General features: G+C 42.3%; 1 protein-coding gene across 1 annotated transcript in view; it reads left to right on the top strand.

Annotated features, from left to right (window-relative positions):
* The window catches only part of CUZD1 (CUB and zona pellucida like domains 1), a 69,164-nt gene that overhangs the window by 5,616 nt on the left and 41,341 nt on the right, over nt 1–22,207 (top strand). The window contains 3 exon segments of the mRNA XM_030204696.1: nt 8,449–8,663; nt 14,964–15,114; nt 19,482–19,670. Coding sequence (XP_030060556.1) covers nt 8,449–8,663; nt 14,964–15,114; nt 19,482–19,670 — 555 coding nt within the window.

The following is a 22,207-nucleotide window of genomic DNA, read 5'->3' as shown; positions in this document are numbered from 1 at the left end:
TGATCGAAGTTTATATATGTACTGTAGCGTTCTGCTTTTGCTTTCTTTATGCTGTTTGTGTATGTTCTTATGGCTTCTCTCTATATGGTTTTGTTTGCATTTGTTTTGTTTTTGGCCCATGCTCTTTTGAGTTTCCTAAAGAGTTTCTTCAGGTGTAGTAACATAGTAGATGATGGCAGAAAAAGACCTTCACGGTCCATCCAGTCTGCCCAAGAAATGTGCCACTTTTTTGTGTATACCTTACCTTGATTTGTACCTGTCTTTTTCAGGGCACAGACCGTACAAGTCTGCCCAGCACTATCCTCGCCTCCCAACCACCAGCCCCGCCTCCCACTACCGGCTCTGTTATCCAATCTCGGCTAAGCTCCTGAGGATCTATTTCTTCTGAACAGGATTCCTTTATATTTATCCCACACATGTTTGAATTCCGTTACCGTTTTCATCTCCACCACCTCCCGCAGGAGGGCATTCCAAGCATCCACCACTCTCTCCATGAAAAAATATTTCCTGACATTTTTCTTGAGTCTGTCCCCCTTTCAATCTCATTTCATGTCCTCTCGTCTACCGCCTTCGTATCTCCGGAAAAGGTTCGTTTGCGGATTAATACCTTTCAAATATTTGAACGTCTGTATCATATCACCCCTGTTTCTCCTTTCCTCCAGGGTATACATGTTCAGGTCAGCAAGTCTCTCCTCATACGTCTTGTAATGCAAATCCCATACCATTCTCATAGCTTTTCTTTGCACCGCTTCGATTCTTTTTACATCCTTAGCAAGATACATCCTTAGTACTTTGTCATTAAACCACGGACATGGTTGTTTTGTGATTTTTGTTTTGAGTGGTGCTATTTTGTTTAGTGTATTTTCACTTGTTTCATCCCAATTTCTCATGAAGTGTTTATCCTCGGGTTGTACACTGTTGAGTTCATTTATTGTTGTTGTCCAGAATGTGTGGTTGTTTACTTTTGCTCTGGTTGTGAATGTGTGTTCAGTTCTTGGCTCTCTTTTCTTGCCATTTTCTTTCCATTGTAGTGTGAAAGTGAGCTTGCTGTGGTCTGATCATGGTACCTCTTCCCATGTGTGGTTTGTGAATATTAGGTTGTTACTCGTTGAGAATCTGTGGGCTAGTATGTCTAATTGATGTCCTTTTGTGTCTGCAGCCCCTCATTACCTCTCTACCCTCATTTCCCCTTACGTTCCCGCCCGTAACCTCCGCTCACAGGACAAATCCCTCCTCTCAGTACCCTTCTCCACCACCGCCAACTCCAGGCTCCGCTCATTCTGCCTCGCCTCACCCTATGCTTGGAATAAACTTCCTGAGCCCTTACGCCAAGCCCCCTCCCTACCCATCTTCAAATCTTTGCTCAAAGCCCACCTCTTCAATGTTGCTTTTGGCACCTAACCTTTATACCTTTCAGGAAATCTAGACTGCCCCTATTTGACTGACTGTACATTTGTCCTTTAGATTGTAAGCTCCTTTGAGCAGGGACTGTCCTTCTATGTTAAATTGTACAGCGCTGCGTAACCCTAGTAGCGCTTTAGAAATGTCAAGTAGTAGTAGTAGTAGTAGTGCGATGAGTCTCCTTGTGCTGTTGTGAAGTTCCATTGCTTTATGAAGTTCATTAGTGTTCTGTGTTTGTGTCATTGGTGCAGATGTTTGATACGAAGTCCGTGAAATCATCTTGGGCGTTTGTCCAGCTTCCTGGAGGGTGGTAGAATAATGTGATGCATAGTTGCTCCCTTATCCTGTCTGCTGAGCACCCAAAAACTTCAACAAAACCCACTACCCCCAACTGTACACCACTACAATAGCCCTTAAGGGTGAAGGGGGACCTATAAGGGCTATTGTAGTGTTGTACAGTTGGGGGTAGTGGGTTTTGGGGAGGATTTTGGGCGCTCAGCAGATAAGATAAGGGAGCAATGGTGTACCTGGAAGTATTTATTTGAAGTCCCCTGCAATGCCCCCTAGGGTGCCCCACTGATCTCCTGGGATGTCTGTGTGGACAGTCTACTAAAAATGTTGGCTCCTGCTACGTGCCAATGGCTTGATTTTGTGTATTTTTCACTTCAACTTTTTATTTTTTTGAAAATGGACCAAAAACATAAACGCACAGAGCACAAAAACATCTAGCAAATAGCCATTTTCAAAAAAAAAAAAATAGACTTTTTCCTGTTTTCAAAATGGCTATATTCCCCACTTGAATTTTGAACGTTTTTAGCAAAGCGTCCAAATTTGGACTTAGACATTATATTGCTAAAGCCCCTCCACGTAAGATTGTTTCTGGTTGTAATCATGAAAGCCACTTTGAGCCAATATGTTTGGGGGGAAAAAATGTAACATAGTAAGTGACGGCAGATAAAGACCTGAATGATCCATCCAGTCTGCCCAACAGTCATATTGATTGTCAATTCAAGATTAAAAAACAACAATGAACAGGATACAAATACTGCTATAAAAATAATGGAATGGATCCTCAGAAGCTTAGCCGAGATTGGGTGGCAGAGCCGGTGGGGGAGGCGGGGCTGATGGTTGGGAGGCGGGGCTAGTGCTGGGCAAGACTTCTACGGTCTGTGCCCTGAAAATGGCAGATACAAATCAAGGTCAGAAGGACCTTACAAGACTGGGAGACTGGACGGCTAAATGGCAGATGACATTTAATGTGAGCAAGTGCAAGGTGATGCATGTGGAAAAAAAGAACCCGAATTATAGCTACGTCATGCAAGGTTCCACGTTAGGAGTTATGGACCAAGAAATGGATCTGGGTGTCGTTGTCAATAATACACTGAAACAATAGGCGCCGGGTATAAGAGGCTTGGGGAGGCTATACCTCCCCAGTCACAGCAGGATGGATCAGCTGTTTCTATAGAAATGCTAAATAGTATTAGTAGTAGTTCTCCTGCAAGTCCTGCTGCTCTGGGGGGGTTTAAATTTCAGCAGCTGCAGTGAAAGCCGTCTCTAGCCTTGTGTATAACCAGTTGTAATTTGATTATCTTACTGCTGGGAGAGCAGAGCAGGGGGGTTGGCTGGAGGTGTCTTGGGTTGCCAGGGAGATATTTAACTAAGATCATGAATTCCTGCACATGAGCAGTTCACACCAAAGAGACTTGCACTGACCCCTGAAATTTTAAAAGTGCTAAAAATAAGTTTTAAAAGTATTTGCATTAAATCTAATTGCAGAATTTAGGTGCTAGGAAGTGGGATTGGTATGCTATGTACTCAAATTTGCTCAAGCCATATGCAAATTAGTCCGTTTTTGGGAGGTTCTCATTTGCATATTATGGGTAAAAATTGTTGGAAATGTTTACAGCCTTAATGTTAGGGCATGGCTCTGATCAAAAATGTGAACTTTGATCCAAAAACGAAGGGTTTAGCTAGTGTTTTTGACTAAAAATTCCCATTAGAGTGTCTGTATGTTAATCTGCATTCAAATAGAGCTCTCTGATTGGATGAGCAGCTCCTGTTAGAAAATCTGCCCGGGAACAGAGAGGAGAGGAGAGAATCAATGGGTGAGTGGGTGGGTGTGGATGGCTCGAGGGGGGGCAGGGGAGAGGAGAGAATCAATGGGTGGGTGTGGATGGCTAGGGGGGGGCAGGGGAGAGGAGAGTTGCTGGACATGGATGGAGGAGAGGGAAGGGAGAGAGAAGAAATGCTGGACATGGATGGAAGGGAGGGAAGAGAGAGGAAGAGATGAGGGAAAAGGAAGAGAGGAGAAAAACTGCACATGGATGAAGAAAATAGGCAGAAGCTGGATCCACTGGACAGTCAAATCTGCGGAGGATCCAGCTTTTACTTACGGATGTAGGGCAAGAAATGAAGAAGAAAGGTGGAAAGTAAAGAAATCAATGGAAAGGAAATCCTGGAAACGGAGTTAAGAGGACAGATAACAGCAGAATCAGATACTGGGCCAGCATGATCAGAAAAACAAAATCACCAGACAACAAAGGTAGAAAAAAATAATTTTTATTTTCATTATAGTGTTTAGAATATGTCCACTTGGAGAATCAGATGCTCAACATTAAAAGTTTATATTTACTTATTTATGGCATTTTATCCCACATTAAACATGAATTAGGGTGTTTTGTGGCTCTACATGAGAATTGTGATGATATGATCCCTTGTTTCATATTGTTGACGGTCTGCATTTTCCGTATGGGTGGTATATTGGTGTATTAGGTTCTGCCCAGTGTAATATTTATGGTACAGTAAGGTTCTGAGTGTGTTTTTGCACAAAGTTGTGCATAGCGTTTTGTAGTTGAGCGATTGTGGTTAGTATATGCTTTGAGCAACCACTTTATTCTTTGACATATAATACATATCTAATATCTATATTTAATAAAAGGTATTAATTGTGACTTTTATTTTTATTTATTTATTTTTTCTGTGTGTTATCAGACAATTATGGATTTAAGCTCCACCCCTGACCCCACCCCTAACCCCGCCCCCTTTAGCCTCCCCAAACAGTTGGGCCACCGACCGCCTATGAGTGAAACCTTCTGCTCAGTGTGCCGCTGCAGCTAGGAAAGCGAATAGAATGTTGGGTATTATTAGGAAAGGTATGGAAAACAGGTGTGAGGATGTTATAATGCCATTATATCTCTCCATGGTGCAACTGCACCTTGAGTATTATGTTCAGTTCTGGTCGCCGCATTTCAAGAAAGATATAGTAGAATTGGAAAAGGTGCAGCGAAGGGCGACTAAAATGATAGCGGGGATGGGACGACTTCCCTATGAAGAAAGACTAAGGAGGCTAGGGCTTTTCAGCTTGGAGAAGGGACGGCTGAGGGGAGACATGATAGAGGTATATAAAATAATGAGTGGATTGGAACAGGTGGATGTGAAGCGTTTATTCACGCTTTCCAAAAATACTAGGACTAGGGGGCATGCGATAAAACTACAGTGTAGTAAATTTAAAACAAATCGGAAAAAATGTTTCTTCACCCAACCATAATTAAACTCTGGAATTTGTTGCCGGAGAATGTGGTGAAGGCGGTTAGCTTAGCAGAGTTTAAAAAGGGGTTAGACGGTTTCCTAAAGGACAAGTCCATAAACCACTACTAAATGGACTTGGGAAAAATCCACAATTCCAGGAATAACATGTATAGAATGTTTGCAGGTTTGGGAAGCTTGCCAGGTGCCCTTGGCCTGGATTGGCCGCAGTCATGGACAGGATGCTGGGCTCGATGGACCCTTGATCTTTTCCCAGTGTGGCATTACTTATGTATTTATGTACACAAAAAGTAGCACATATGATTTTATCTTGTTGGGCAGACTGGATTGACCGTGCAGGTCTTTTTCTGCCGTCATCTACTATGTTACTATCCTGCTTATTTTCTAAGGAGAAGGCCGACCATCTTCCAACACAAATCGGGAGATGGCCGGCCATCTCCTAAACCCGGCCAAATCGGTATAATCGAAAGCCGATTTTGGCCGGCTTCAACTGCTTTCCGTCGCAGGGCCGGCTAAAGTTAAAGTGGGCGTGTCAGCAGGGTACCGAAGGTGGAACGGGGATGTGATTACGAGATGGCCGGCTTCAGCCGATAATGGAAAAAAGAAGGCCAGCTTTACTTGGTCCATTTATTTTTAGGACCAAGCCTCAAAAAAGTGCCCCAACTGAGCAGATGACCACCGGAGGGAATCAGGGATCACCTCCCCTTACTCCCCCAGTGGTCACCAACCCCCTCCCACCCCCAAAAAAATATATAAACATTTTTGTGCCAGCCTCAAATGTCATACCCAGCTCCATCACAGCACTATGCAGGTCCCTGGAGCAGTTTTTAGTGGGTACTGCAGTGCACGTCAGGCAGGCGGACCCAGGCCCACCCCCCTACCTGTTACACTTATGGTGGTAAATGTGAGCCCTCTACAACCCACCCCAAACCCACTCTACCCACATGTAGGTGCCCCCCTTACCCTTTAAGGACTATGGTAGTGTTGTACAGTTGTGGGTAGTGGGAAAGAGCGGGGTATAAATGCTACAAATAAATAAATTCAGTACACAAGGTAAGGGAGCTATGCACCTGGGAGTAATTTGTGAAGTCCATTGCAGTGCCCCTTAGGGTGCCCGGTTGGTGTCCTGGCATGTGAGGGGGACCAGTGCACTATAAATGCTGGCTCCTCCCATGACCAAATGGCTTGGATTTGGCCAGGTTTGAGATGGCCGCCATTAGTTTCCATTATCGGTGAAAACCAATGGCGGCCATCTCTAACGCCGGTGATCTCTAAGTGCGGCCCAAATGTTGAGATTTGGACGGCCTCGACCGTATTATCGAAATGAAAGATGGCCGGCCATCTTGTTTTGATAATATGGTCGGGTGTGCTGCTTTAAGGGGCCGGCCTTAGAGATGGCCGGCCCCCGTTCGATTATGCTCCTCTATGTTACTGTTTTCACTTTCATGGTTGGAAGATCTTTTAAATCAAATCTAAATTGAGTCATATGTTTGCATTAAGCTGTTTTTGTCTATAAACCTATCTTTCTAAAAAAATATTAAAAATTTGACCCTGAACAATGTTTAAGCCTTTATTGTGAATTCCCTGTCAATTTGTGAATCAATCAATACAATGAATGACATACGTGATGGCGTGCTATGACACATTGGTCCCACGAAGACACACAGAATTAGCTCTGGTAAAAAATGGTCTTATTTCCATGAGGGATTAAGCAGCACGGTGAATGGCCAAAGTGTAAAACAGAGGTAAATCTGATGAAGTTTGAAGCTGCCACAATATAAACCTTATGAGGCTAACTTTCAGGTTAGACACAGAACAACACAATGTCATGCTGATACTACTGAGATAAGGTTAACCTCTTTCTTAAGCAAGTGGTCAATGGAATTCTTTCCAACCCTTCTGCATATATATGTGGGGGAGGGCAGTTATGAGAGTAGTTTTGGGTGGGGGAGTAGTTTGAGGCATGGTGGAATAGCTTCAGGGACTATGTTTTGGGTATTGGGCTGTTTAAGTGGTGTGGGACATTTGTGGGGGGCAGTATATGGGGGTAGGGGCATTATGCAAGGCATGGTACAGCTGTGGGGGTACTTTTTATTTTATTTAACAAAATTTATAGGCCGCACATCATAACATCTAAGCAGGTTACAATAAAACAAACATAATCATGATCCACTACTACTACTTATCATTTCTAAAGCGCTACTAGACCTACGCAGCGCTGTACACTTGAACATGAAGAGACAGTCCCTGCTCCACAGACATCATTAACCCCCCTATCAAGCTGCATTAGCAGCTGCCACGCGGCAATGCCGACAAGTGAATGGCCTTTGCCGGCATTAGCACACGGCAGCCACTAGAATGGGTTAGTAAACAGGGGGTAAAACAAATAGACATTATAAAATTCTAAAATAATAAAAATATAAAAACTAAAATGCAAACTAGTTATACAAATGAAAAAATACAAAGTTTTGGTTGTGGGGTAGTTTGTTGGGGTGATGAGGGTGTTTTGGGGGTGGTTAGGGGGAATAGGGCGGTTTGCAGGGTGATGGGGTAGTTTTTGGAGATGGGAGCAATTTGTGGATGGTGGGGTAGTTGCAGAGAGTAATTTCTGGAGGTGGAGCATTTTTTTCTAGTTTGGGGGCACTTGTGGGGGGGGGGGGGGAAAGATTGGGGATTGAAAGAGCAGTTTGAAAGCAGAAATTCCCTAATTACGTTTTACTTGATGTGTCTTTTTACTGGATTTTCCCACATGCCAAGTTTCATCCTATTCCACTCGATTTTCAGTGTTATTTTCCCCTCAAACAGACCAACGTTTCTTCTCCCCCTTTGTATTTATCTTTCCAATGTCCATTGTGTGGGAAATAATAAAAATAGAACTTCCTGGGAATAGTGGTGAAAGGAATTATTCCAAAATGTGAATTTGTTCCAAGACTACTTTTACTTATGTTGGCCTATGTGCATGAAACAATCTTCCTTGGTTTGGGGAGGACAAGTCTATTATTTAAAATGTCAGAAATTAATTAAGGCAGAATTTTGATGGGATATGTTAAAACTATCAGATTAGGGACATTGAGGTATAAAATGGATTTTATTATTTATTACATTTGTATCCCACATTTTCCCACCCATTTGCAGGCTCAATGTGGCTTACAGAGTTTTGTTATGACATAGTCATTCCATGATATCAAATACAGTTGATATTGTACAAAGATTAAGTAAGAGAAGAGAGAAGGAAGGTGTTAGGCAGGATAGTATAGACTGCACTGTACACGGGGAGTAGTACAGCCATTTTTGTACATCGATTTTGTTGAGAAGCATATAATTAAGCTGTGCAAAGTGTTGCTGGAGGATGTGGTCACAATGACCAACACGGTGAGATTCACAAAAGGATTTGACAAGTCCGTGAAGGGAAAGTTCATAAAACATTATTCCATAGACTTGAGAAAGCCATTGTTCATCCTTGCGTGCTAGGCTTGATGGACCTTGTGTGTGTCTTCACAGACTAAATCCCTCAGCAGACTGCTCTCGGGAGAAGATTCAGGTGTTCGATGGGAACTCCAGCAGTAACGCTCTGCTGGGAACGATCTGCAGCAACTCAGCTTCGGGAGCCGTGTTCGAATCTACCACCAGTAGTCTGACCTTTCGCATTTCCACGGACTCCAGTGATTTCACAAGAAATGTCTTTGCATTTTACTACTACTTTTCACCGAATGAGTGTAAGTGTGAAAAACAGAGCAGACAGCAGCAGTGCAGACACGCACCAACCGTTTCATCATGTGTTGTGGGCATGGAGAAATATTTCCAGTCCTCAGAGCGGAAACTTTTCTGGAGGAGACCCAGCAGGAAACTATGTTTCTGTTCCTTCAGTTCTTGATATGCTGCCCAATCAGTAGCCTTTGTGAGAGGTAAAAATTATACATCTTCTCACTATTGATCTTCAGGGTTCTCCTTTATTGCTGGGTAATATCAGACTGAATTTAGAAGTGTTGCTATTGTCTTATGCAGATGACATTCTGATTTTGTTACCTGTGTCTGCAGATTTGAATGATACTTTTAAGAGAATAGCTCTCTGTATGGATAAAGTTCAAAAATGGGCTTGGTAAAAATACATTAGAGGAGTGTGGTAGCCGTGTTAGTCCACTCTTAAGGTTATCAATAGAAATCAAACAAAATAAAACATGGAAAAGAAAATAAGATGATACCTTTTTTATTGGACATAACTTAATACATTTCTTGATTAGCTTTCGAAGGTTGCCCTTCTTCCTCAGATCGGAAATAAGCTGGCTGACAGTGTATATAAGTGAAAACATTCAAGCATTACTATGACAGTAAAATAGATACCATTGGAGATTCTACATGGAATGTTGCTACTATTGGAGATTCTACATGGAATGTTGTTATTCCACTAGCAACATTCCATGTAGAAGGCTGCGCAGGCTTCTGTTTCTGTGAGTCTGACGTCCTGCACGTACGTGCAGGACGTCAGACTCACAGAAGCAGAAGCCTGCGCGGCCACATTGCTGATCTACGAGGGCTGACTTCTACATGGAATGTTGCTAGTGGAATAGCAACATTCCATGTAGAATCTATAGAAATCAAACAAAATAAAACATGGAAAAGAAAATAAGATGATACCTTTTTTATTGGACATAACTTAATACATTTCTTGATTAGCTTTCGAAGGTTGCCCTTCTTCCTCAGATCGGAAATAAGCAAATGTGGTAGCAAATAGTATATATAAGAGAAACATTCAAGCATTACTATGACAGTAAAATAGATACCATTGGAGATTCTACATGGAATGTTGCTAGTATTGGAGATTCTACATGGAATGTTGCTATTCCACTAGCAACATTCCATGTAGAAGGCTGCGCAGGCTTCTGTTTCTGTGAGTCTGACGTCCTGCACGTACGTGCAGGACGTCAGACTCACAGAAGCAGAAGCCTGCGCGGCCACATTGGTGATCTGCAAGGGCCGACTTCTACATGGAATGTTGCTAGTGGAATAGCAACATTCCATGTAGAATCTATAGAAATCAAACAAAATAAAACATGGAAAAGAAAATAAGATGATACCTTTTTTATTGGACATAACTTAATACATTTCTTGATTAGCTTTCGAAGGTTGGCCTTCTTCCTCAGATCGGAAATAAGCAAATGTGGTAGCAAATAGTATATATAAGAGAAACATTCAAGCATTACTATGACAGTAAAATAGATACCATTGGAGATTCTACATGGAATGTTGCTACTATTGGAGATTCTACATGGAATGTTGCTATTCCACTAGCAACATTCCATGTAGAAGGCTGCGCAGGCTTCTGTTTCTGTGAGTCTGACGTCCTGCACGTACGTGCAGGACGTCAGACTCACAGAAGCAGAAGCCTGCGCGGCCACATTGGTGATCTACAAGGGCCGACTTCTACATGGAATGTTGCTAGTGGAATAGCAACATTCCATGTAGAATCTATAGAAATCAAACAAAATAAAACATGGAAAAGAAAATAAGATGATACCTTTTTTATTGGACATAACTTAATACATTTCTTGATTAGCTTTCGAAGGTTGCCCTTCTTCGTCAGATCAGAAATAAGCAAATGTACTAGCTGACAGTGTATATAAGTGAAAACATTCAAGCATTATTATGACAGTCTGACAGGGTGGGAGGATGGGGGTGGGTCGGAGGTATGCATGGGGACATCAAAGCATATCATTGATATTCTAACAGGGTGGGTGTGGATAGGTGAGGGGAGGGTGATCAATAAAAAAAAAGTTATGTCCAATAAAAAAGGTATCATCTTATTTTCTTTTCCATGTTTTATTTTGTTTGATTTCTGTTGATAAAAATACATTGAAATGACAGGGTCAAGCAGCAAGGTTACAGCATATGAATATTCTGATCCACAGACACAATGTGAGGGGGGAACAGGTATGAAACGGGGGAAAATTCTAATTCTAGAATACGGTTACGCCACTAACATACCTATGTATGACCCTCCTAGTCCTATGTCTCTATGTTTCAGGTTCAGGCCCTCCTGGTCTAACCTCCACCCAGGGTGACCTTTGCATTGGTTCACCCTGGTCTTGGCATGGGCACTCCCTGGCTCCCATCCCACGCTCCTGGGCTGGGTCTCTCCACTGCCCACCTAGAGCTGTTCTTCACAGTTACTGTTTTCCTTAGCAGCAATTCTCCTTGCCCTTAGCCAATGGATTCACTTCTTTTACATGGAATCCCCCTTCTCTTTCTTTGGGTCACTTGGCAAGGGCTTCCAGGCAACCAAAGACTCACATCTATAAACAGGAAAAAAAAAACCTCCAAAAGAAAAGACCCCCCCCCCCCTTATAGGGCAAACACTTAACTTTATTTCATTCGAATCCCCTCCCTCCTTGTCATTCTTCCTTTCAGTGCACTTTATGCATTTTATTTCCAAACTGCTCCCCTTGGGCTGGACTTCCTCCCACTCGGGGACCTCCCAGTCACACCCCCCAGTGACTCTCTACAGGGATTTATTCTCTCAGTAATCCCTAACCTAACAGGGGATTATATTAGCAATCTCCTATTAATATGTTGTCACTTCCCCTAACTTAGTGGTCTAAGGAAGGGTTAACACACATGATTTACATAAGTATTGCCATACTGGGAAAGACCAAAGGTCTATCAAGCTGAGCATCCTGTTCCCAATCCAGGTCACAAATACCCGGCAAGATCCCAAAAAAGTACAAAACGTTCTATACTGCTTATCCCAGAAATAGTGGATGTTCCCCAAGTCCATTTATTAATGGTCTATGGACTTTTCCTTTAGGAAGCCGTCCAAACCTTTTTTAAACTCCGCTAAGCTAACCGCCTTTACCACATTCTCTGGCAATGAATTCCAGAGTTTAATTACACGTTGAGTGAAGAAAACTTTTCTCTGATTTGTTTTAAATTTACTACATTGTAGCTTCATCGCATGCCCCCTAGTCCTAGTATTTTTGGAAAGCGTAAACAGACACTTCACATCTATCCGTTCAACTCCACTCATTATTTTATAGACCTCTATCATATCTCCCCTCAGCCGCCTTTTTTCCAAGCTGAAGAGCCCTAGCCACTTTAGCCTTTCCTCATAGGCAAGTCGTCCCATCCCCTTTATCATTTTCATCGCCCTTCTCTGCACCTTTTCTAATTCCACTATGTCTTTTTTGAGATGCGGCAACCAGAATTGAACACAATATTCGAGGTGCAGTCACACCATGGAGCGATACAAAGGCATTATAACATCCTCATTTTTGTTTTCCATTCCTTTCCTAATAATACCTAACATTCTATTTGCTTTCTTAGCCGCAGCAGCACACTGAGCAGAGGGTTTCAACATATCATCAACAATGACACCTAGATCCCTTTCTTGGACCGTGACTCCTAACATGGAACCTTGCATGACGTAGCTATAATTCAGGTTCCTCTTTCCCACATGCATCACTTTGCACTTGCTCATATTAAATGTCATCTGCCATTTAGACACCCAGTCTCGTAAGGTCCTCTTGTAATTTTTCACTATCGTCCCGCGATTTAACGACTTTGAATAACTTTGTGTCATCAGCATATAATTAAGCTGTGCAAACTGTCGCTGGAGGATGTGGTCACAATATTTAAGTGTTGTATGGTATGGTTTTCTAATTGAGAGTTTTTGAGAGAAATATATATAGTGTATCTTCCTCCATTCCTCCTGTTTAGGGAACTGTATGTCTAGAAGGGATGTTAAATTCTAAATTATACTGTGATCTTTATATTCTGATTCTAGATTCACTGCTTTGTTCTATTTTTGCCTTTCTGAATGTTAATTGTTTGTATAACTGTTGCATTTGACTCTGTTCCCCCTTTTCCACACACCATAAAGTAAAATGCAAAGGTTGTTGTTGTCTGACTTATAGTTTCAAGGTGAAGTAGTGAGAAATTTGATTTCTTAGGGCAATTGGAGAATTTTATAAGGTATTAAAATAGTTTAAATCATGTAAATGTATAAATAAAAATAGTAGTACATTTTAAATGTTTTGCACTGTTAAATTAGGATGCTCATGTGCTTTTATTTTTCTAATTGGTCTTTCCATAAATGAAGTCTGCCTATCTAATGATTTTTTAAGCCGAGTCTTGCTTGCTGAAGATCCTGTGTACAGCCGATTAAACAGAAAGTCAGAATGACAAAGGTTCAAAGTTATGTTTTGACTTGTACAGGGTAAACCTATGAAGGATTTTGAAGTTATCTCCAAGTTATCTACTGAGCATAAAACGTCTAGAAAAAAGGCAATTTTCAAACCAAAACAACAGACGTTTTTCAGGTTCGAAAATGGCTATGTTCACCACTCGATTTTTGGACATTTTTTAACAAAACATCCCAAACTGGATTTTGACGTTTTATCAAAAATGCCCCTTCACGTGTTTCAATTTCACAGTCAGAGACCCATTTAGGGCAACTGTGAATTTACCCGAGTCCAGCCCTGGCTGTTTACCAGTACAGGCCAAAGTTGTTTGCTTAAAGCTGTGTTATTAACAAGGACACATATTTGTGACCTTTCTCTTCCAGCTTCTGACTAGTCATGAACAGAAAACCTAACTATATTCTACAAAGCAACAAAAAAATAAATCTCTGTAGACTGCTAGGCTATGTTGAAAAAAGCAATTATATCCCACATTTTCCCACCCATGGGCAGGCTCAATGTGGCTTACATCAGTCTGCAAAAACATACATAAATTCAGCAAACTATCAAATACATTGAAGTTAAAGAGATTAGTAAGTAACAGCAAAGGAGAGGAAAAGGATAAAGAGTAATAGAGTTCAATATGTCGTTACGACTGCAGCAGTTCAGATGATAGGCGGGTCTTTAGCGTAAGCTTTTCCAAATAATAGGGTTTTTAGAGATTTTCTGAAGGCCAAATGATCTTGAATAGATTTTACAGATTTTGATAAACCATTCCACGTGTGAGCGCTAACATAGGGAAAGGTGGATGCGTAGGTGGTTGCATACTTGACGCCACATGATGTTGGGTAGTGAAGATTCAAGTACATGCAGGATTATCTGGAAGAGTTCCTAGGTGGTAAGCTGATAAGAGCATCCATATATGCTGGAGCTTCACCGTAGAGAATTTTATGCACCAGGATGTAAACTTTAAAAGTTATCTGGTCCTCGATAGGAAGTCAATGCAGTTTGTCTAGCAGTGGTCTTGAACTTTCAAACCTCGATTTACCATAGATCAGTCTAGCAGCTGTATTCTGGGCGGTTTATAGTTTTTTATGAAACAGGGCTTTGCACCCTGCATATATTCCATTGCAGTAATCAAGGTGGCTTAAGACTAATGATTGAACTAAATTGCGGAATACATCTCTTGGGAAATATGGTTTAATACGTTTCAGTTTCCAAAGTGAGAAGAATATTTTTTTTAGTGGTGGAGTTTGTTTGCTGCTCCAGCATTAAGTTTCTATCAACAATTACACCTAGTAGTTTTTGAGTCTCTGAGATTGGTAGGGAAAGTTCAGGAGTGATTAAGGTGGTTGGTTTGAACTTGTTATAGAGAGAGGAGAGTATAAGGCAATGAGTTTTCTCAGTGTTGAGTTTTAATGTAAATGAGTTAGCCCAAGCAAGGACGGTGTGTAGGCCAAGTCTGATTTCTTTGCCTATTTCGCTTAAGTCCTTTCTAAAAGGGATATAGATGGTGATGTCAAACTTATAGCAGTTTCAGAAAACCACAGTTAACCAAAAGACATAATTATTTTTCTTTTATCTTTTTGAGTAACTAAGAGAAAGACAAAGACAAACTTTAAGCACATAGGACTTAAGAAACAGAAAGACAAGTTAAACAGACAAAAAACATGCACTTCTGTCCCAGAACTTGGGAAACAAAATCATAAAAGAAGCCCTCTTTCTGTGACTCTGTTGTTAATTTCTAGCACTCTATTTGGGGGCTTTTTATGGCTGTTTGTAAAGAAGAAGCAGAGGGTTTTCATTCTACAATTCATCATTTCAAGATTTCAATCTGTGTTTCAGTGTCTCAGCAGTGTGGAGGTCACCTGAACGGTCCTTCTGGAACTTTCACCAGCCCCGGCTACCCCAACCGGCATCTGGACTTCACCTACTGTGTTTGGCATATCAAAGTCCCCAAGAAGCACAAGATAATTGTTACATTCAGTGAGATTTTGTAAGTACCAACTCTCTCTTGCCCTTGACTGTAAAAGTTAAATGCGTACTTCACAGCGCCCAAAATCTGAAGTAGCTGATTGTCTATCTAATAAGAAGAAAGTCCATTTCAATCCCCTCTGACCTGGGAGAGGACATAGTTTCCACATCTGTAAGAAAATTCCCTCCTGGATGTAGACCCTACAGTGGGTTTCTTGATACATACCACAACGAGAATGTTCTTCACTTAGAAGCCACAGCAGGCTGAGTAAAATTTGGTGCTTAAGTGATTGGGTATCTATCTTTCTGCCACATTTTACATAAGAACATAAGCGTTGCCATACTGGGACAGACAGAAGGTCCATCAAGCCCAGCATCCTGTTTCCAACAGTGGTTAATCCAAGTTACAAGTACCTGGCAAGATCCCCAAACAATACATTTTATGCTGCTTATCCTAAATTTTCCCCAAGACCATCTTAACAATGACTTATGGACTTTTCTTTTAGGAAGTTAGCCAACCCTTTTTAAACCCTGCTAAGCTAACCACTTTTACAACATTCTCTGGCAACGAATTCCAGAGTGTAAAGTAATTACACGTTGAGTGAAGAAATATTTTCTCCAATTTGTTTTAAGTTTATTTCTTTGTAGCTTCATTGCGTGCCCCCTAGTCCTAGTATTTTTGGAAAGAGTAAAAAAAAGCAATTCACAACTACCTGTTCCACTCCACTCATTATTTTATAGACCTGTATCATATCTCCCCTCAGCCATCTTTTCTCCAAGCTGTAGAGCCCTAGCCATTTTAGACTTTCCTCATAGGGAACTCGTCTCATGCCCTCTACCATTTTTATCGCCCTTCTCTGTACCTTTTCTAATTCCACTATATCTTTTTTGAGATGCAGTGACCTGAATTGCACACAGTATTCGAGGTGCGGTCGTACCATAGAGCGATACAAAGGCATTTAATATCCTCATTTTTGTTTTCCATTCCTTTCCTAATAATACCTAACATTCTAACTGGGAGACTGGGCGGCTAAATGGCAGATGACGTTTAATGTGAGCAAGTGCAAGGTGATGCATGTGGGTAAAAAGAACCCGAATTATAGCTACGTCATGCAAGGTTCCACGTTAGGAGTTACGGACCAAGAAAGGGATCTGGGTGTCGTTGTCGATAATACACTGAAACCTTCTGCTCAGTGTGCTGCTGCGGCTAGGAAAGCGAATAGAATGTTAGGTATTATTAGGAAAGGTTTGGAAAACAGGTGTGAGGATGTTATAATGCCGTTGTATCGCTCCATGGTGCGACCGCACCTTGAGTATTGTGTTCAATTCTGGTCGCTGCATCGCCAGAAAGATATAGTAGAATTGGAAAAGGTGCAGCGAAGGGCGACTAAAATGATAGCGGGGATGGGATGACTTCCCTATGAAGAAAGATTAAGGAGGCTAGGGCTATTCAGCTTGGAGAAGAGACGGCTGAGGGGAGACATGATAGAGGTATATAAAATAATGAGTGGTGTGGAACAGGTGAATGTGAAGCGTCTGTTCACGCTTTCCAAAAATACTAGGACTAGGGGGCATGTGATGAAACTACAGTGTAGTAAATTTAAAACAAATCTGAGAAAATGTTTCTTCACCCAACGCATAATTAAACTCTGGAATTTGTTGCCGGAGAACCTGGTAAAGGCAGTTAGCTTAGCAGAGTTTAAAAAGGGGTTAGACGGTTTCCTAAAGAACAAGCTCATAAACCACTACTACATGGACTTGGGAAAAATCCACAATTCCAGGAATAACATGTATAGAATGTTTGTACATTTGGGAAGCATGCCAGGTGCCCTTGGCCTGGATTGGCTGCTGTGGTGGACAGGATGCTGGGCTCGATGGACCCTTGGTCTTTTCCCAGTGTGGCATTACTTATGTACTTATGTCCTCTACTTGGCTCACTTTTATTACATAGAGCAGTGATTTAACCTATTGTGATGTCATAGTGGCTCATTCCACCAATAAGAGCCAACCTCATTAGTGATGTCACAATGGCTTGATTGTATAGAATGTTTGTACGTTTGGGAAGCTCACCAGGTGCCCTTGGCCTGGATTGGCCACTGTCGTGGACAGGATGCTGGGCTTGATGGACCCTTGGTCTTTTCCCAGTGTGGCATTACTTATGTATTTCAACAAGTTTATCACCCAAACCTCATAAAATCACTGAAGAACAGCCTTCATGAACTGCCCCAGTAGGTATCAGTGAACAACCAGCATTTTTAACTTTGCACTCTTGGTTCCTCAAAAACTTCCCAAACCAAGGTATTCTGAACCATCTATGGAGAGCTCACCCAAGTCATGACCCCATTTGAGGTCCTGACCCACAGTTTGGGAAACTGTGGCCTAATGCTTATGTCTATAATCAGGAGCTAGGAGAGTGTGAGTAATTGGGCCTAGGCCTACAGCGGGAGCTCCAGCAATATCTAAATTACATTTAGACTGAAAGAATATGACTCATCTCCAAGACCACAAGAATGAGGAGCCATGAAAGTAAAATTCATGAGTTGCAAAAACAAAAGAAAAAAAAAACTAAGGCAAATTTACAAATGTACCCAATGTCTAACTAAAGGACAATACACTCTTATATATGGTTGTCAACAGGCCCTATTCTGACTCAATTCTATAGGTATCCAAAAATTTATGTAACTGAATTGAGTCAAAGAAGATGCACAGTACATTGTGATATCTAAGAAAACATTTACCAGGAAACAATAGGGTCTTGAGTCCTAGCAGCAGTACCACAAGTCTACCACTAGAGACCATGGCTGCCATTCTATGCCTGGAGCTGGCAGACAAAAGCGAATGGGGCTTGCCCAGCCTTCCCTCCTAGACCACCAGGGGCCCTACAGTAAGCCTAGGAAGGGCCTAGAGGTGAGCAGTTGGGGTCTTCAGCTCATGGGGAGATCCAGGAAGGGGTGCTGCTCTTGGGAGGGTTGAGGAGGGGAGAGTAACCTGTGTGGAGGGAAGGGTTCAGGAGCATCGCATTAAAAAAAATATATACAGCCTACTACCCAGTTAGCTAACTGGTTAACAGGCTGAATATCTCACCTACCCAGTTGTAATCCGGGCATAGCCAAAGGCCAGATATCCAGTGCCAGTACCCAGGTAGGTGCCAATGGGGTCTAATTCAGCCCATGGCAGTCACCAGCTTAATATTGACTGATTTATTAATATGAAGTACACTCTCCCATTCAATCTCCAAAATTTTCTTCAGCTACCTCTTAAAAGATATTGGAAAAATTAATGATCCTTAAATTCAAGGCCCACAAAACAATTTTCCATAGTCTCTTAACTTCTTATGTACCAACATTTTGTCTTGAACCAAAACTAATTCATAGCTGTAATATCAGTCACCTTCTGGTGTGAAGTCCATATACCGGTTCCTTAAAGTCATTTATGTACATGTCTTATGTTTGCGAGCCATGATGAGTACCTAGGTGAACTCTCAACAAAAGAATCCAAAGACAGAATAGTCCATAGAAAGTCTAAGATGACCTGTACTGCTTGACTAATAATGTCCAAAGCAGCAACAATAGAAACATCAATAGGACTCACCATACTTGACAACCTGCTGGATCTCATATCTCCCCCTAACAGCAGGGGCTTCATCTTCTTCACCAAACTCATCCCCCAGTCAATTTTTGGACTTTTATTTCAGTTTGAATCATACATTCACGTTAATAAAGTTTTAACATGCATTCAAACTGTTTAATGCATGCAAGTTGACTTTATGTGCATTAAGTCATAGGTAAATGTGTGTTAAATCAAATTATCATGGAAAGCTCTCCACAGAGTGGATGAACGCAAAATCCTACAAGGTGAAGGTACAGAGAAACAAAGTGGGAAGTGGACCAATGACTTCAGGACGTTGAGACTATGGTGGTATAAAAAGGAGTAAACTTTATTGTAGACTCGACGTCAAGTCTACAATAAAATTTACTCCTTTTTATACCACCATAGTCTCAACGTCCTGAAGTCATTGGTCCACTTCCCACTTTGTTTCTCTGTTAAATCAAATTAGCATGCATTAACGAACCAAATGTATGCTAATGAATGCGCATCACTACTTCCTACCATGCACTCCCCTTACAGTACAGCTCCCTTCCTTCCCACCACACACTGCTATCGCAGTATTTCCTTGGTTCTTCCATCATGCACTTGTAAACCAGTACACCCCCTTGCCCTCCCACCTCTCCTTTCTCTCAGACCAGGTATTCCCAGTCCAGGCCCTCTCCCTCCAGCAGCCATTGACCTCGGTGCAAAGGAAATGTCTCAGATATGCGCCAAATGGTAAATCTTGTATAGCACAATGTATGGATTAAAGAAAATCTTCTCTCTCTTGTTTGTCCTTAGCCTGGAAATCGATGCAAATTGTCGGTTTGATTTCCTTGCACTCTATGATGGTCCATCCACCAGCTCCCCGCTAATTGCCAAAGTTTGTGGTCGCCAGACACCTACCTTCGAAACCTCATCAGACACTCTGACTGCTGTCCTGAGCACAGATTATGCCAATTCTTACCGGGGCTTCTCAGCCCAATATCGGTCAGAGTTTAATGGAAACAGTAAGTACCAGAAGATGTATCAGTATCCTGTCCTTCCACTCAGCCCTGGTTAAATAGCTCTGGCTATGCTTCTTCCACACTCTGTAGATAAACTTTCTTATGTCCATCAAATATGGCCCTCTTATCTCTAGCCACGGGTGTTCTCTCAAGTCCCTTATACATACCTGTACACTCAATGTTTCTGGGAAAAGACTCTTTCATTTTTCCCTAACTTCTGACACTATTGATTTATGCTTAGCTGTTGCAGGTGTACACTCCCCGTCTCTCACCATGACCTGAGCATCAGGGGGATTGTTTTATGAAACTTTTACCACACTGTAAAAGGGGGGGGGGGGTCCGCTTCCTCCTCTTGGGTGGAGCCAGCAAGCCTGCAGGGCTCCCAGGATTCCAGGACAGAATACTGCTGATACTGGGACTCAGGGCCAAAGCATTTTATTATCAAGGCAATTTCATAGCAAAACTCATAATTATATTCTTCAAAACAAAAGGTACAGCCCTCTTAATATAGTCCTCAAAAGAAAAAGGTACTGTCCTTGTAAGATAATCTTCAAAAGAAAAAAAAAGGTACAGTCCAGGTCCCAAAATCCCTCAGCAAACGCTCAGGTCTTCTATTAGGGCATTAGCTTTCCCTTCCACCTCCTTCAGAAGGGTTTAGTAAGAGTTCAGCACACTTCCAATATAGCACAACAGTTCAGAACAAATCTTCATGGACAGTCTTTGCACATCAAACCCATACCACAAATCACCTGCCTTTTCACAGCACAGAGGGAACCCTGTAAGGAGCAGAGCTGGCAGTTTCTCCCACCTCTTAGCACCATGCCCGGTGTGGCCTCCTCCACTGCCTTCAAGTGCTGGGCAAGGCAACCTTTGAATTCTCCCACTCCATAGTAGCTGGCTCCTCTCCCTTAGGCAGCTCTAGTGGCAGACTCCCTCCTTCTTCCACATACTCCATGGAATCTCTCTCTTCTGGTGACTGAGAGCCTCCAGGAAATCTGCTCTCCCCTTCTTATAGCTAGGAGGAATTATATTCTGATGGTGAAGCCAGGGAAACTGAGCTTCATCCTTCCCTCGCCCTCTAGTGGGGAAGGGAGTAACAGGCTCACCCTGCCTGGAGCCATTGCTCCCCCTGCTGGGGCTGGGAATCCATTCCATCTTTTTAGGACTACTCTCCTCACTCATTCTTGCAAGGGCTTCTGGGACCCGTAGTTCTGGGCTCAACTGCTTCACTGGGGAATCTCTGGGGCTTGCCTTGTCACAACACGTGGAAACAGACTCTTATAAACATAGCAATATTACTACTACTATTTAGCATTTCTATAGCGCTACAAGGCATACGCAGCGCTGCACAAACATAGAAGAAAGACAGTCCCTGCTCAAAGAGCTTACAATCTAATAGACAAAAAATAAATAAAGTAAGCAAATCAAATCAATTAATGTGTACAGGAAGGAGGAGAGGAGGGTAGGTGGAGGCGAGTGGTTACAAGTGGTTACAAGTCAAAAGCAATGTTAAAGAGGTGGGCTTTCAGTCTAGATTTAAAGGTGGCTAAGGATGGGGCAAGACGTAGGGGCTCAGGAAGTTTATTCCAGGCGTAGGGTGCAGCGAGACAGAAGGCGCGAAGTCTGGAGTTGGCAGTAGTGGAGAAGGGAACAGATAAGAAGGATTTATCCATGGAGCGGAGTGCACGGGAAGGGGTGTAGGGAAGGACGAGTGTGGAGAGATACTGGGGAGCAGCAGAGTGAATACATTTATAGTGGATGATGGCAGATAAAGACATGAATGGTCACGAACATAAGAATAGCCATACTGGGTGAGACCAATGGTCCATCTAGCCCAGAATCCTTCTTCCAATAGTGGCCAATCCAGGTCACAAGTACCTGGCAGAAACCCAAACAGTAGCAACATTCCATATTACCAATCCCGGGGCAAAAAGTGGTTTCCCCATGCCCATCCACTCTGCCTAAAAGTCACACTCACTATCAATTCATGATTAAACCAACAATGAATGTAGTATAAAAATACTTGATCCTGGTGTTTCTTTGCTATTTTCGGAACACAGACTGTAGAAGTCCACTCGGCATTGTCCTTACGTTTCATGTAAGCCCACTCCAGCCCATCGCAATCTGTCTTGTCATATATGGGACACTGGAATGCATGCATACTGCCTAGTGTGATGCATTGTGTGCACAGATGTTCCCGGCATAGGATCCGGCTCTGTGGGTGCTGTGGATGCTTGAGCACCTCCAAAATTGAGCAAACTTTTTTTATTGTATCCAGGGAGGGGTCATTTCCATTGGGTTTAGTACCCCCAATCACTGTGAAAAGTTGGCTTCTATGGTTCCCGGGGCAGAATTTGGGCAGAGCTGGGGGAATAGTTAAGCTCTTCAACTTGTTGCCGGAGGACGTAGTAATGGCGGTTAGTGTTTCTGGGTTTAAAAAAGGTTTGGACAAGTTCCTGAAGGAAAAGTCCATAATCTGTTATTGATAGACATGGGGAAGCCACTGCTTTCCCTTGGATT

Source organism: Microcaecilia unicolor, chromosome 5 (assembly GCF_901765095.1).
Source record: "Microcaecilia unicolor chromosome 5, aMicUni1.1, whole genome shotgun sequence".
NCBI lineage: Eukaryota > Metazoa > Chordata > Amphibia > Gymnophiona > Siphonopidae > Microcaecilia > Microcaecilia unicolor.
This window is presented reverse-complemented; position numbering and strand designations above follow the sequence as displayed.